Source organism: Aythya marila, assembly GCF_965140915.1.
Source record: "Aythya marila genome assembly, chromosome: 7".
Classification (NCBI taxonomy): domain Eukaryota; kingdom Metazoa; phylum Chordata; class Aves; order Anseriformes; family Anatidae; genus Aythya; species Aythya marila.
Window position 1 is genome coordinate 1062075 of NC_139048.1, and position 13522 is coordinate 1075596.

Below are 13522 nucleotides of genomic sequence, written 5' to 3' on the forward strand. Positions count from 1 at the left end.
TGTCACCCCTGCTGTGGGGCTGCTCTGGGCAGGCTGTGAGGGCTGCATGGCCCCCTGCCCTCCCCGTCTGCCCCACCTTGGGAGCACAGCCTTCAAGCAAGCCAGGGCAGGCTGTCCCCGCAGTACAGATGCTGGCAGCTGCTGAAAAACCCTAAAGCACCGTGACGGGGGGGGGGCTCGGTTCCCCTGAGGGGCTCAGCCCGCTTCCCCCGCGGGGCACCGGGCGCGTTGCGGGCGCCGTCCCCTCACCGTGCAGCGGGGGCGGCTCCGCTCCCTGCCCCTCCTCAGCCTCTCCCCATTCCCTAAAACACCGAGTGCCGCCTGGAGGGGCCGGGAGCCCCCTGCCCTGCCCTTCTCTTCCCTTCCCTTCCCCGCCCGGCCCGCCCCACACGGGCGGCGCCTCAGCGGGGCGGCGCCTGGGCTCGCCTCAGCCGGGCTGGCACTCGGCGGCGGCTGGGAGCGGAGCGGAGCGGGGCTGTGGCAGCCCCGGGCCATGCAGGATGCTGCCGGGCCCCGCAGCCCAGCGGCCGCCGCCGCTGCTGTGGCCGGCGGAGCCCCCCTGGGGCTGGGCGGTGCCGGCGGCCGCCGCGGGGCTGCTCCGGCTCGGTGGGGCTGCCCCCCATCATCCCCATCCTCCTCCTCCTCCTCCTCCTCCGCCACCGCTGCTGCTGTCCGCGCCGGGCTGGCACGTCCCCTGCGAGCCGCTGCTGCCGCTGCTGCCCGCCGAGCACCGGCACCACCGCCGGCAGCTGCTGCCCGGGCAGGTAACGACGGGACGGGGCCGTGGGGGCTCCGTGGGGCTCCGTGGGGCTCCTCCGCAAAGAGCCCGGCTGGGCGCTGAGCCGCCGCTAGAGGTACTCCCAGCCGCGGAGCACCGGCATCTTCCACCGGACCTGCGGTGTTTTCATCTCTTTTTGTTCTTTCTTTAATTTTTTCTTCCTTCCCCGCGGCCGGGACCCCCCTAGCAGCTCGCTGCCCCTCGCGGCTCTGCCTCCTCCGTGTGCTCGCAGGGCAGAAGCACGCCCCGCAGAGCCCGTGACCGCTCCCGGCTCCTGTTCTGGGTTTGTTCGTGAGGTTTTTTGGTCATGCGGAGAAAAAGCCGCGGTCTGGGGGCGAGCCGCAGCCCCCCCGCCCGGCGCTGCTTTACTGGGGATCGGCAGGGCAGCTCCTGGTGGCCGGGGCACCTCTCGCTGCCCCTACAGCGCCTGCAGAAACCCAAACGTTTTTCGGGCTGAAGAGGCTTGTTTCTGAAATGTGCAGTCATCTCTTTAATTAAGAAACCATTTAAAGCATCAGTTTACTCGTGGTGAAATCCCTTTGTTAACTTTTCTCCCTGCTTTTTTTTTTTTTTTTCCTCCCCCCTCCCTCAGTGGATATTCGGAGGCCATTCTCCCGTCATAGGATTTTCGCCGTCGTCGGGTGTGGAATTTGTTCCTCTCTTTCCCCCTGTGTACGCATCCACGGTTCCGCCTCACGCTGGGAAGAACTGGATAGATAAAAGGCTGCCGACCTGCAAAGTAAGTCCGGGTCTCGTATTCTGGAGTGTGTTCAATGCTGGTGCACATAGGCTGTGTGAGCCGAGGAATAGTCCTGGTTCTGGAAATTGCAGCTGTGTGCAGGAGGGCAGGGGTTTGTCTGGGAACCCCCCAGGGAGGAGGAATGTCATGGGGTGATGGGCAGAGGAGGGTACTTCTAGTGTTAAATCTTCAGCCTTGTGAAGTTATGCAAAGAATAAAATATCTTCACTATTTATCCACGCTACGCTGAGTGAAATGCTTTAGCTTCGCTCCTGAATGGGATTTTAAGGGTTTCCATTTTCCTCTCCTGAGCACTTCCCTGTTTTCCTCAGGAGGGGACATGGGGGTGCAGCGCAGGCAGTGTTGTCGCTGGGAGCGCTGCCAGCCCCGGGGCTGGCGCCAGGGTTTCGCTCACAGTCCCAGGCCCTCGTGCTGCCCATCGTTATTTACATCCGTAAATTTAACTAGCTGAATAATTGAAATGAGGCTTTGTGACTGTACATTCCCATTTCCTTCCCTCGTCCCTGTCACTCCAACCTAGAAGATGACTGAGGTCTCTGAATTGCAGACAGACGTGCTCTGCAATAGCTCTGTCTGAGGCACAATTGGCTTCGGTTATTATTTTCTGTTGGTGATGCTGCATAAGCTGATTATTCATGTTCAGAGCCAGTTAATTTTCTCGTCATCAGCTAAACTCTGTCCACAATGCTTACGGAGCAGCAGCAATCTGTTCTTGTAAGTTTGTCCCCAAATTGAGATACTTTCCGTATCATAACAATGAGCTAAAGATTAAACAGAAAAAATGAGAAATAGAAGTGAGAATAAAGTATCTCAAACCTTAATGTTTTTATTTGTGTTGGACAGATATACTTAAATAATGCATTTGCTCTGGACTCAGCATGGATACATCCTGAGGAATCAAGACTCTTCCAGGGAAATGAGAAGCCTCTATTAATGACAAATCAAGTAGCTATGGCTATAGCCAGGCCAGCTACTGCCTCCAGGCCTCTTCCCACAGTGGTGTTGGCACCTCAGCTGATACCAGGTTAGTAAATAATTAAGTATTTACCGCTTTTTATGCAACTCCAGAGAGGCATAAGCCATTTTCTAAAGTAAGGGTTTCATTCCATTCATTTGAAAATCTCTCAATTGATCTGGAACCTTGATGGCAGAGTGCTTTTCATCCCCTAAATTACTTTAAAAGAAAGAAAAGAACATATTAATTATAGAAGATTGCAACAGATGATTCCGTAGCTGGTTGTCTACTTCCAGAAAGATGGAGCAAGCTGCCCTCGAGATACTTGGCTTATTTTCAACTAACCAGAAAAAAATAATACCGATAAGAGTTCATGTGTGATTCTTCTATTTGCTGTAAGTTGTACGGATTTGATGTGGTTTGTGTAGACGGTAATCAGTAGAGAAGAGTAACTGATCCATCATCTCACTGGGGCTCAGTTATGCTCGGTGATATTTATGAAATAAATGACATTAATCCGCATAACTCGGGTGTGTCACAGCTGCTAATAGAAAAGCTAAGCTTTGTGATTGGAAGAGAGCAAAGTGTGCTGCCATAAAGCTGAGTCTCTCTGTGAGTTGCAGGATTCATTTGGAAGAGCAGTTGTCTCACAGAAAGGATTAAGAACCGTAATGCTACTGATACTTAAACCAGTAACTTATGTTCTGAAATTCAGGATCAGGATATTCTTAATGGGTTGCCGACTTTGTTTCTGTCGTGGATGTAAGGTGATGGTCATTTGGTTGGCAGAGGAGCCCTCGTTCCCTTGGTCTTTCTGTGTAAGGCACTTTGTGTTTTCAGCCTGTGTAGCATGCAGTCAGTTTCTTGTATTTTTCCAATAAGACAGAAGTTCAGTGCGAGTGTGCTGGAAGAGATTACTGTTTGGGTTAATTTGCCAGATTGATTAATTAGCGTGTTGAACAACTCGGATCAGCTCTGTTTTGATGTTTCCAGCAGCCCTTTCCAGTAAGCTGCGCTCGGTCCTTGCCACAAGCAGGCAGTGCTCGGCTGCGGGGACGTGGCTCTGCTGGGAGTGACGGTGGTCATAAATAGGGACACCATGGGTGAGAACCCATTGCGTTAAGGCATTCCCACCTGGATGCGGTAGGGAACGTCTGAGCGGTGTTCCCAGGCAGGATGCATCGCTTGAAGTGCATTCTTAATGACAAATGCAGCGGTGAGGAAGGAGTTTGGCATAGGCTGCACGAATGCACATGTGGCGGATGGGTTGGGAGCCTGGTACCTGGTAAACTGGCTCGAATTTATGTGCTTGCTCTGGGTCTTGAGAGAGCTCTGTGCTGAGCTGTCGGCTCAGACAATGCAGCAAAGGCTGGGAGTTTGACACGTATCTTATACTTACTCTTTGTATTTGAATTATATCTCTATCTGGTAGCAGATGAGGAGAGCTCGCGAGGCAGAGCAGGGTCTTCCCAGCTGAACGGCAGGGTTGTGATCCCGAAGTAGCAAGGGGAAGCTGTGTTGTTGCTGAAGATTTCCTTCCTGGTGAACAATATGTGCACAGCCAAGCATGTGTTGACAGGTCTTCAGATGGATCAAACTGGTGCTGATCCATTTTCTTCTTATTATCCCCCTGCTGTAAGAGGTTTCTGGTAGAATTACCCTGAATGGCGTCTTTTTTTCCTGCTGATACAAAGTCTGTCTGCTGTTAATTCCATCACTGACCTCTCACTGCTTACATTTCAAATTGAACTTGGGGTGCCACCAAGTTGTGTGGTTGCTTATTTGGTCTCTCCTCAGGCTCTGCCTTTCCCCTCTTTTCCCATCTCTTGGTTGTTTTCCCGTTGCCTTCTCTGTTCAGGGCTGTGTCCAGCACTGTGCTCAGCGCTGCAGCCTCACCTTCCTCTCTGCCCTCAGTTAAATGTACTCATGCTCCACCTAATTCTAGTTGCTGCTTTTACAGGACAGGCTGATGACAGAGCCTTTTTCTGCTCGTGTCTCTAAATTTCTCTTCCAGCCCTTTTTCCTTCAGTGTATGGCAACTTCTTTGACTACTGCAGCTCCTTTCAGAATGCTGCTCTTAGGGCTGCACAGCACGGGCAGAGGTTGCTGGTGGTAAAACTCCTGACTCATTCACCTCTGCAGGTTTTGCCCTTCGGGCTCCTTCCCCACACCACTAGCAGCCTGGCACGGTGCGAGCCCCTGCTTTTCTTGCAGGAGAGTGCTCGGCATTTGCTGCCCTCCTTTTCAGAAAGCTCTCCGTGTTCCCCTTCAAGTGGGAGAGGAGTAGGGGAGGGTGTGAAACACCCCCCAGCTAACTTCTTAAATCCTCCCATCCCTCTCTAAATGTTTTTGTGACCGATGCAATCCATGCATCAGGTGGATGCTAATCAAATGATGTGCTCTGAGGTCTGTGTGCTCTGGAGTTCGTGAAGGCAGACGTGTATATTTATGACCCTGCTGCAAGAATGGGAAGATGGTATCAGTGCCTTACAGCCCGATCAGGAGCTGCTTCCAAACATACTTAAACTTCCTAGGAAGTGTTATGGCAGTACTTGAAGTGTTTCCTATATAATCTTTACAGTTAATATGAAGAGTAATAAAAATACTGAGAGCAAATTGCTTAGTTAAGTGGTTTAAACGGAGAAGTTAATAAGCTTTTTGCAGGCTACATGACTGTATTCGTTTAGAAAGCCTATCTTACAGGCAGGGTTGCCTTCCACAGTTATCAGTAATGATATAATTGTTTTCTCAGTGTATCAGCAATGTTACGAAGATAAAGGAATGAGGCTTTGGTGTTTGGTGAATGGTAATGCCCGTAATTTCACAGCTGTGAGTACGAGCTACTAGGAGGTGTTATTTTCTGCAAGAGAAGGAAGCTGCTATTATTCTCCAGTATATTACAAAACATGAATTTATGTGCTTACAGTTTTGTGTATCTAAAGTGAATAATGGCATTTTATTTTCCCACCCAGAAGCGATAGCTGGTTTTATGTCTGTCGGGCTCATTACTGTAAGCGAGGAAGGCAGTGTCGAGGTATTTTTGCGGAGGAAGGATGAATGCTGCTGTCGCCTGCGGTGTGCTGCCTGCCACGTGGACGGAGTCACAGCTGGTTTGGACCGAGTCAGCCATGCCCGTGTTAGCTGTGCCGTCTGGCTTTGCTTTGCTGAAGGAGCTTCCTGGAAGCTTTCCTCAAAGCACTGTGAATTAGCTGTTCTGGGTGGTTAATTCATTCAGAACGAGGTCTCTGCCTTGCGCTGAAGCTTTTGGGTTTCAGCACTGAGCTTTCCGTGGGGAGCAGCATCCGCAGGCACGGCCCTGCCTGGGGACAGGGGTACAGAGATGCACATTGCCTTCCTCCTGCTGCCTTCTGCACGTCCCTGCACGGCTGGTGGCCTATGGAGGGAGCCTTGGTTCCACTGTTCAGGTGAAAGCTGTAGCCCTCTGGTCCTTGATGTTCGCTGCTGTACTGTTACCGGTGGTAGTGAAGCTGCTTTCAGTATGCGTCCCTGCAGCTTGGCGTCTCTGGCTTTGAAGAGCAGTGCTGCCAGCAGTTCCCTGGTAAGCCACGTGTTCCTGCTGGTGCGTGGAAGAAGGTTTTCACGGGAAAACCTGGAGAACAATCCTTTCATCTCGCCTTCTGCAAGGGGAGGTTCAGGAGGTACAGATGGAAGTCTCATATCTCTCTAGAAGTGCTTTATGAACCACGGCGAGCAGAGCCCACCTGGGCAAACACCGAAGCTGGTCCCACCTCTGCTTGTGTGCTCCAGCTGCTGGCACGTGGAGGGGGAGTGAAGGAGGCATCCTGGCTGAGGACAGCAGAAACCCAGAGATGTTGTTATGTTGAAATGATGAGTTTCAGCCTGTAGCTGTTGAAATCTGTGTATGGCTTCTGCTCGCTGAAGGGTGACTGAAATGTGAGGCTAGCTGCGTGGTGTCTCCTGTGACCGTGGGCACGGTCCCACATCGCACAGCTCAAAATCCTGCAGGGACTGGAAGCTTCCTGGCTCTGTAGCAATGCCACTAACACAATGTCTTGTGCTGTGTCTGACAGCATGCAGGCACTCTGGCACCAGCAATATAACATCTTCCTGAGGGCTGTAGTACTGTGTAGCTTCCAGCAGAGCACCTGTGGACAGCCTCGGGGATTGTGCAGGGAGATTCTTGGGCCTGCAGAGGGACCTGGGCATCCTTACCTGACCCAAATCCTGTCCTCAGCCGGTGCTGAGAGGGCCCAGAGCTGAAGATTGGTTCTGTTAGTGCTGCTGATGGCTGATTGAATAAAGGCTTTCAAACTTCTCTGTGGGCGAGTGTCATGGGCAGTGGTCTAGCCCAACAGTTTGGGGACTTGGTAGCCTTGAGAAAGCGGTGTCTGCAGGAGCCTCAGTGTAAATGGAGCCTGGGTGCTGCCTTCTGCACGTCTTGCTCAGAGCTGAGTAAACTCGGGCATTTCATCATCAGTTTTCATTTTGAAACACTTGGCAGTCCTCAAACAGATTTTTTAAACATTCTCCAACATAAATTGCAGTTTTTTACACGTCTTGTGTTTTACTGGCCCTGGTACTTGCCCAGAGAGGTTGTGGCTGCCCCATCCCTGGACGTGTTCTGGACCAGGTTGGGTGAGGCCCTCAGCAACCTGACCTAGAGGGTGGCAAACCTGCCCATGGCAGGGGTTGGAACTGGGAGATCCTTGAGGTCCCTTCCAACCCAAGCCGTTCCATGACTCTATGGACTTCTGCAGCAGTAGCTGCTAAGTTATGTGTGGAACAATACGTGATGGGAAACCTGCGGGAGCCTTGTCAGTCAGAGCACTAAGTGCTGTGAGTGGATACTGAAGAAGTGAAAGCCTTTTAATTGCTTTGATCTTTAACAAAATGCTCTCAGTATTTTTTTCATCAAGGTCAATCTAACCTGGAATGAAGACTGTGTTGGTCTCCTTGACAGAAGTTAGTCTTTTTAAAGCAGATTTTTTTTTTTTTTTTTTTTGTGGAAAGATTTTTCAACAGAAGGTGTTTTCCACTAAGCCAAAGTTTCTTTCCTTCCCCTACACTTCAACAGGGTCTCTTTGCTCAAAACCAGTCACTTTTCTCTTTCATCCATGGATATTGACAATCACAAATATCAGAAAGATGAGTTCATTTATAATTTCACAAAATTACTTTAGCATTACTGATCCCATGTGGATTAGGATTATTTGATCCTTCCTATTAGTATTCATCTTCTTTCTTCTAATCCCACTAACCTTTGCAGAACTGAGCCAGTGCCACAGCAAGTATCTGTGTTAGAATTTGTGTACATATACAGATAGATGATTTCAGTTTAAATTGAAGACAAACCTATAAAGGAAGGTGATTCCTTTATATATAAAAATTTGCTCAATTTTACTTTGAAAAGTTGTATGGTTCTGAGCAAACTTGAAATACATGACACAAAAGACCTCTGACCTTCTCTGGTTCCTAAACCAGGCTGGATTTGAGGCTTTTAATGCCAGGAATCCTGTACAAAGCCTGCAAGCTGGGAGATATTTATCTTGCTATTCTTCTCATGTTTCCGTGTTGGCAAAGGCACAAAAAGAAAACCTCTATTTTGAGTAGGCTGTGAAAAGATGGACACTGATGGGACACGGCATGCCTCTGGATGCTCTTTTCATCTCTGGTACTGGAGAGGGGAGAGTTGGCTGGAGAGGGGGCTGAGCCTGCAGCAGAACGTGTCGGGGTTCAGACTGGGGGATGCGGACACCCCGGCTTTGAAAGCCAGGCTCAGACCTGGAGCCTGGAGGAGCTGAAATGTCACGAAAGCCTGCTGCGTTTTTGGACTGGTCAGGTGCCGCAGAGAGGAGCACTGAAGTCCTTGGGAACACTTGACTTCAGTGGCACTCAATAAACAAAACAAAAATATCATGAAATTTGTGTTTTTTATGGCTCTTTGTGTTACCTACCCAAACCAAGTCCAAACCTTAGCCCCAGTAAGATGGGTTTTCACTCCAGTAATGTAAATAAGGCTACAAGCTACATGTTTATAGTCAAAGGCTTGTAGTCTTGCCCTGCTTGTCATGTTTTCCTACCCGGTCCCAAGACCCCGTTGTACAGAAATTCATCTCTCTTGGGGCTTTGCAGAGGCTGTCAGTGTGTGTGAGGAGCCAGGTCTTTTTACTACATGTGGGCATAAAAGTGAGCCATTAGTGGTGCTGTTACTGGCAGACGTGTGCAATACCAGCTAACACACATAAAAGGCTATGTTTTTTTCTTCCCTCTTGGCTTCAGAAGATAGGGAAATCAATATGTTTTCCTTTGTATTGGGATAAATATACTATTTAAGTCAACCCATTGCTTCGTGATATTGATCGATAAGCGCTGCTTCAAGCTGCTCAGCACCTGAAATTTCGAGCCATGTGCACTTCAGGCAGCAGGGCCAGCAGATCCTCCACAGCCTGAATTCTGCAAGAATAAATACTGGTATTACAAATTTATGTGCTGTAGGCCTTCCAAATGTTTGTGCTTGATGAAAAGAAGCTCGGTGCTCTTCAGCAAGGCCGCGGCCTTCCTGCTCACCAGCCATCGTCCGGCGCCTCAATGTTGCTGTGACAGTCCGGCCTGCTGAGCAGGGGGCAGGCAGAACTGACAGAAACAGGTTCAAAAAAGTGTTTTATTGTTACTAGTAAGTATACTGAGCTTGAGTGGGTGGTTTTTATGTATCCTCCTTAGAGCTAAACTTACTCCTGTGGGGAGTACAGGACTGGAAGGACATCTTAGTCTGCCAAAGTGCAGCGGTCCTGTTGAGTCCATGGTACCAGAAAATATCTTTACAATGGCAGAGACCTGAGTGAAGCAAGAAAGGACAATATCTAGTGTTTGATCCCAACGGTCTGTAATAAAAACCCTTTTAATCCCACTGATGAATGAAACAATGAGTAACTTATCTTCCCAGTTGCTGTCAATTTCAGGGTCTGAGTGCATTCCTTACATGTACTGGTCAGTATCATTACATGTATCTAGAGGTAGGATAAGTATCTATATTTATTATTAAGGTGATACTTATTAATATTATTAGTTGTCACGTTTTGTCCTGTTGTGTCATCCTACCTTGCGTTTCAACATCTGCCTTGCACTGCTGGCCAGGGCAGTCTCTGATACCACTGCTGTTGGTCCACAAAAGGGCCTGGAGCAACTGGCGAGGTGAGTGTTACGCCTCGCCTGGAGCAGCAGGGCCCTGGGTGGCGATGAGGTCTGAGGCACGGAATTCCAGAATCATCTAGGTTGGAAGAGACCTCCAAGATCCCCCAGATCCACCTAACACTAGCCAGTCCTCCACTAACCCGTATCACTAAGCTGCAGTCCCTGTGCACCTTTCCTTATCCTGTTCCCTCTGTTCTGTGGCTCGTCCTCCAGGAGGGAGGATGGGACAGCGACAGCCACTTTAACTCATTTGAACTACATTCTTTTTTTCCATATCAAAAGACAGTTGTTGTCAGTTTTAATACTGATAATAGTCTAATAAGTCTATTAAAGAGCTGTCATCTCAGACGTTATTATCTCTTTTTTTCTCTTAAAGACTCTGCAGATGAAGGGAAAGGGAATAAGGGACAGTAAACAATAATTCACACTTGAAACGCTTTGTTCTTTCTTCTGGAGTTGTTTTTTCACACATCTTCAGAGGAAGTGCTAAGTGTTTTATGACAGCTGTTGCATGAAGCTGAGTGTCCCAGGCACCCTCCTGCACCCCGTGCCTTGGGGGCACCGTCTCCCCGCGCTGCTCTGCGAACACCCATGGGGCACACCAGGGTGCGGAGCTGCACGCCAGCACTTCATCCCTGCTCCCCACCTGGCTGCCAGCAAGAGCTCATCAGGGAGCTCTCTGTGACAGCTCTAATGCTTGTCAGAACTTATTAACCCCAGGCTGGAGCGGTAAGTGGCAACCCTGTGCTGCAGAATAGGTCCCCAGCCAGTGGACTAGACCCGAGGAGTCATCTGGTGGTGGTGTGGTGTTATGCAAAAATCCCTCTTCTAGCCTTCAGCTGGTTTAGGCAGCATCAGCTGGGATTCAGCGAACATTTCTGAAGTGTCTTTGTAATCACAAATGATAGACTTCTTATTTTTTTTAGTTAGTAGCCGGGATTGTGCCTACGTAGGTGCAGCAAATTCAGTAACATATGGACTGAGCAGGGTATTGGTGCCCAAAGAACAGCGGGATACCTGTGGCCAGGGCTGGGAGGAAGAAAAGTAGCTTGAGCCTTGAAAGAAACAGGGGTAAAGGCAGTTATGAGGAAAGTAAAAAATACATCTGGTTTAAAAAGAAGTAGAAGTGGTGTACCTCCCTCTGCGGGTGAGGATTAAGAGCTCGCTGTCACTAACTTCCCTGACTCTCAGGTGAAGGTATTTAACCAACCTGTGTTTAATTGGTATTTCATTTCATACAAGTTTCGTAACATGCATCTCTGCTGACAGCCTTCAAAATACCTATTGCTTTAGATGTACATGGGAAGAATTACAAATCCCTTAGGATGCTACTCAATACTTGGCAGTTTTTTCTGCTAGTACCGAGTCCTTGTGTTCTTTTCGTAAACTACCAAAGATCATTTGCATAGGGTTGAAGTTTTTGGCGATTGGAAAGCTTTGATAGAAATTGAGTGTTGTGTGGTTCCTTACATTTGGTGTCCACATATGTGGGGAGAGATACTTCAGCACGTTGATGTGGAACGCCATTTGTGTCAGAATTGTCTTTCAGTTCTTTCAGGTGGAAAAGAAGAGGCAGCAAGGTCAGTGTTTGAGTTAGTGTCCAGTTGTCCTCTTCAGCAGGAGGTTCTCCTAAAGCCACAGAGCTCTTACAGAGCCTTTGTTGGGCATTTGCAGGAGCTAACGGACTGAAAGGGGAAAAAAAGCAAAAACAAACAAACAAGAGGCATTTGAGTAGGTCTTTTAAAGAAGTGAAAAGGAAATACATTCATGTATTTTTCTTTCTTCAATGACAGTCAAAAAGTTCAGAAAGGTCTTTAACCTGTTTGATTTTTTTCCTCCTCTTTTATTTCTTTAATTTAGGTCTTTCAGGAGATGCTCATTTTTGGGGGAAAGATGTTCTGTAGGCAGAACTGAAGAAACAGACTGAAGGACAATATAGCCAAGTGTCATTTCAAATGTATTAAATTACACGTACAGTAAATTTGCACAACACATGCCTATATATGTCTTTTTTCTAAAAGAGAAGGTCTCGAATTAAATTACCCTTTTTTAGAGGAGTGGATCTTCATATCTCACAAGTATTAGTAGTACTTAGTTTTGTCTTGTTAAATTATTCTTTTTTTCTTTGAGGCAGAGAATCTTGATTCAGTTTTTCATGTGTTGGACCATGCTGATAGCCCAAAGCTGGGCTTTGCTGTGCCCTTCCATCCCGCTGGATGCTGCAGCCTGGCCCAGGCCCACTGTCCTACAGTCCCTGGATGTCTGTAGCTAACTGACCCAGGTCTACCACGTGAAAATAGGTCGTCCACATCAACAGGGAACTGGATTTGTTTAAGAAACTTAAGCAGATGATGCTGTGCTCGAATAAAAGAGAAGGTGCAAAAGATACAGCTCCTCCCCTGTGCGCGTAGACCCTGTCCCACACGGATGTGTGCAGGTAGACATTTGGGGATGGCCCATCGCTCACTGTGCTGGGCTTGCTGCCCTGTTCCGTCGCCTTCACTGCATTTCACCACCTTCGCTTAACTGTCTCTGAATAATCTCTTCACTGCTGCTTCAGCTGCTCTCCAGTAGCATCACATACAAATCTCAGATGTCTCCCCTAGCCTGCTTGCTGGAGAAGCAGGGACGGCAGCCTAGGAAGAATAGCCAAGTGGCTGCTACACTGCCCAGAATGCAGCGTGCCTTGGGTAAACAGATCTGGAGAAGCAACCATTGCTATTTTTTTTTCCCCTCAAGTGTATATTGGTGATGGTATTTTACTACTACTTGCAAAGCATTAGGCTCTTGAAATTCAAGTAAATGAAGTCATTAAGTGTGATTCTAAGAAACCCTTCCCAGAACTTTTTGGAAATGCTTCCAGCAGAATCGGCTTTGTTCCTGAGCAGAGCTGCTTCTCTCTAGCTATGCCGAATGCAGAAGAAAATCCCGATCTCTGAAGTGATGTCCTGGGCCAGGTTCCAATAGGAGTTTGCTTTGGAAATCATATTTTTTCTTTGAGCCTGATAAATTGCTGAGATGGGTTGCTCAGTTGACTGCAAAGGAAGAGATGGGCTTGATGACCCCCAGGCACCCTGCTGGTGATGTACTCTCAAGTATTAACAATTACAGGGGTAGTCCTTGCTTGATGGAATTATTTAGTAGGAGAGAGGGGGAGAGAACCTCATCAAAGGCAGGGAAATCACCGAAACTTCTCTTTCGGCTGACTCATGAAACTTTAATAACGGAATTGATGAAACTTTAATAAGGAAGCCCTGCTAACTCTACTGCTTCAAGAGTTTTACTCGTCTGTGCTCATAGAAGACTTTGGCTGTCCAAGCAGCGAAGACTTAGGTTATTTTGCTGCTTTCCTGGGCTCTTTGGGGGATTTGCATCTTCTCCAAAATAAGAATCAATTGAGAAGTAAACAACCTTGCGGCTTGTGTACCCTGTAGGAAGCCAGTAGGAAAGTAGTTTTTCCATGCAACATTAATTTTCATAAGAGTTACGGAAGACGTTTTTTTGATTTCTTTCTCCCCACCTGAGGCTGGCTAGGATTAGCAGGGAGTGAGATTTCTTGGGGGCGAGGTGTTTAACCTCACCCACGTGCCGTGTTAGTTCTCAGGTGAAGAAACATGAAGACTGGTAAAACAGCTGGAGTAGCTGGACACTGCTATTTTTGAAGTTTCCGTTGTGACGTTGGCAGAATACTCTATTTTTTAACCATTGGTGGTTGAATGGTTAAACCTTTAATATTGTTTGTTAGTGTGTGTGTTTTTGCCTGCATGCCTGTCCTATTAGTGCGTGTGTGGGTATTTTAAATGGGTTCTGCTTGGAATTGACAAATGCAGTAGCGATAATGGAATTTTTTCTGTGG

The 13522-nt window shown here is 48.2% G+C and overlaps 1 protein-coding gene across 2 annotated transcripts in view; it reads left to right on the forward strand.

Moving 5' to 3' along the window:
• The first annotated feature begins 484 nt into the window (after nucleotides 1-484).
• TCERG1L (transcription elongation regulator 1 like) overlaps nucleotides 485-13522 on the forward strand; it is a 67410-nt gene continuing 54372 nt past the window's right edge. For both annotated transcript variants that reach the window (XM_082765408.1, XM_082765409.1), the window contains exons 1-3: nucleotides 485-764; nucleotides 1371-1517; nucleotides 2382-2562. In XM_082765408.1, the coding sequence (XP_082621534.1) occupies nucleotides 501-764; nucleotides 1371-1517; nucleotides 2382-2562 (592 nt within the window). In that variant the 5' untranslated portion in view covers nucleotides 485-500. The remainder of the gene's footprint in view (nucleotides 765-1370; nucleotides 1518-2381; nucleotides 2563-13522) is intronic.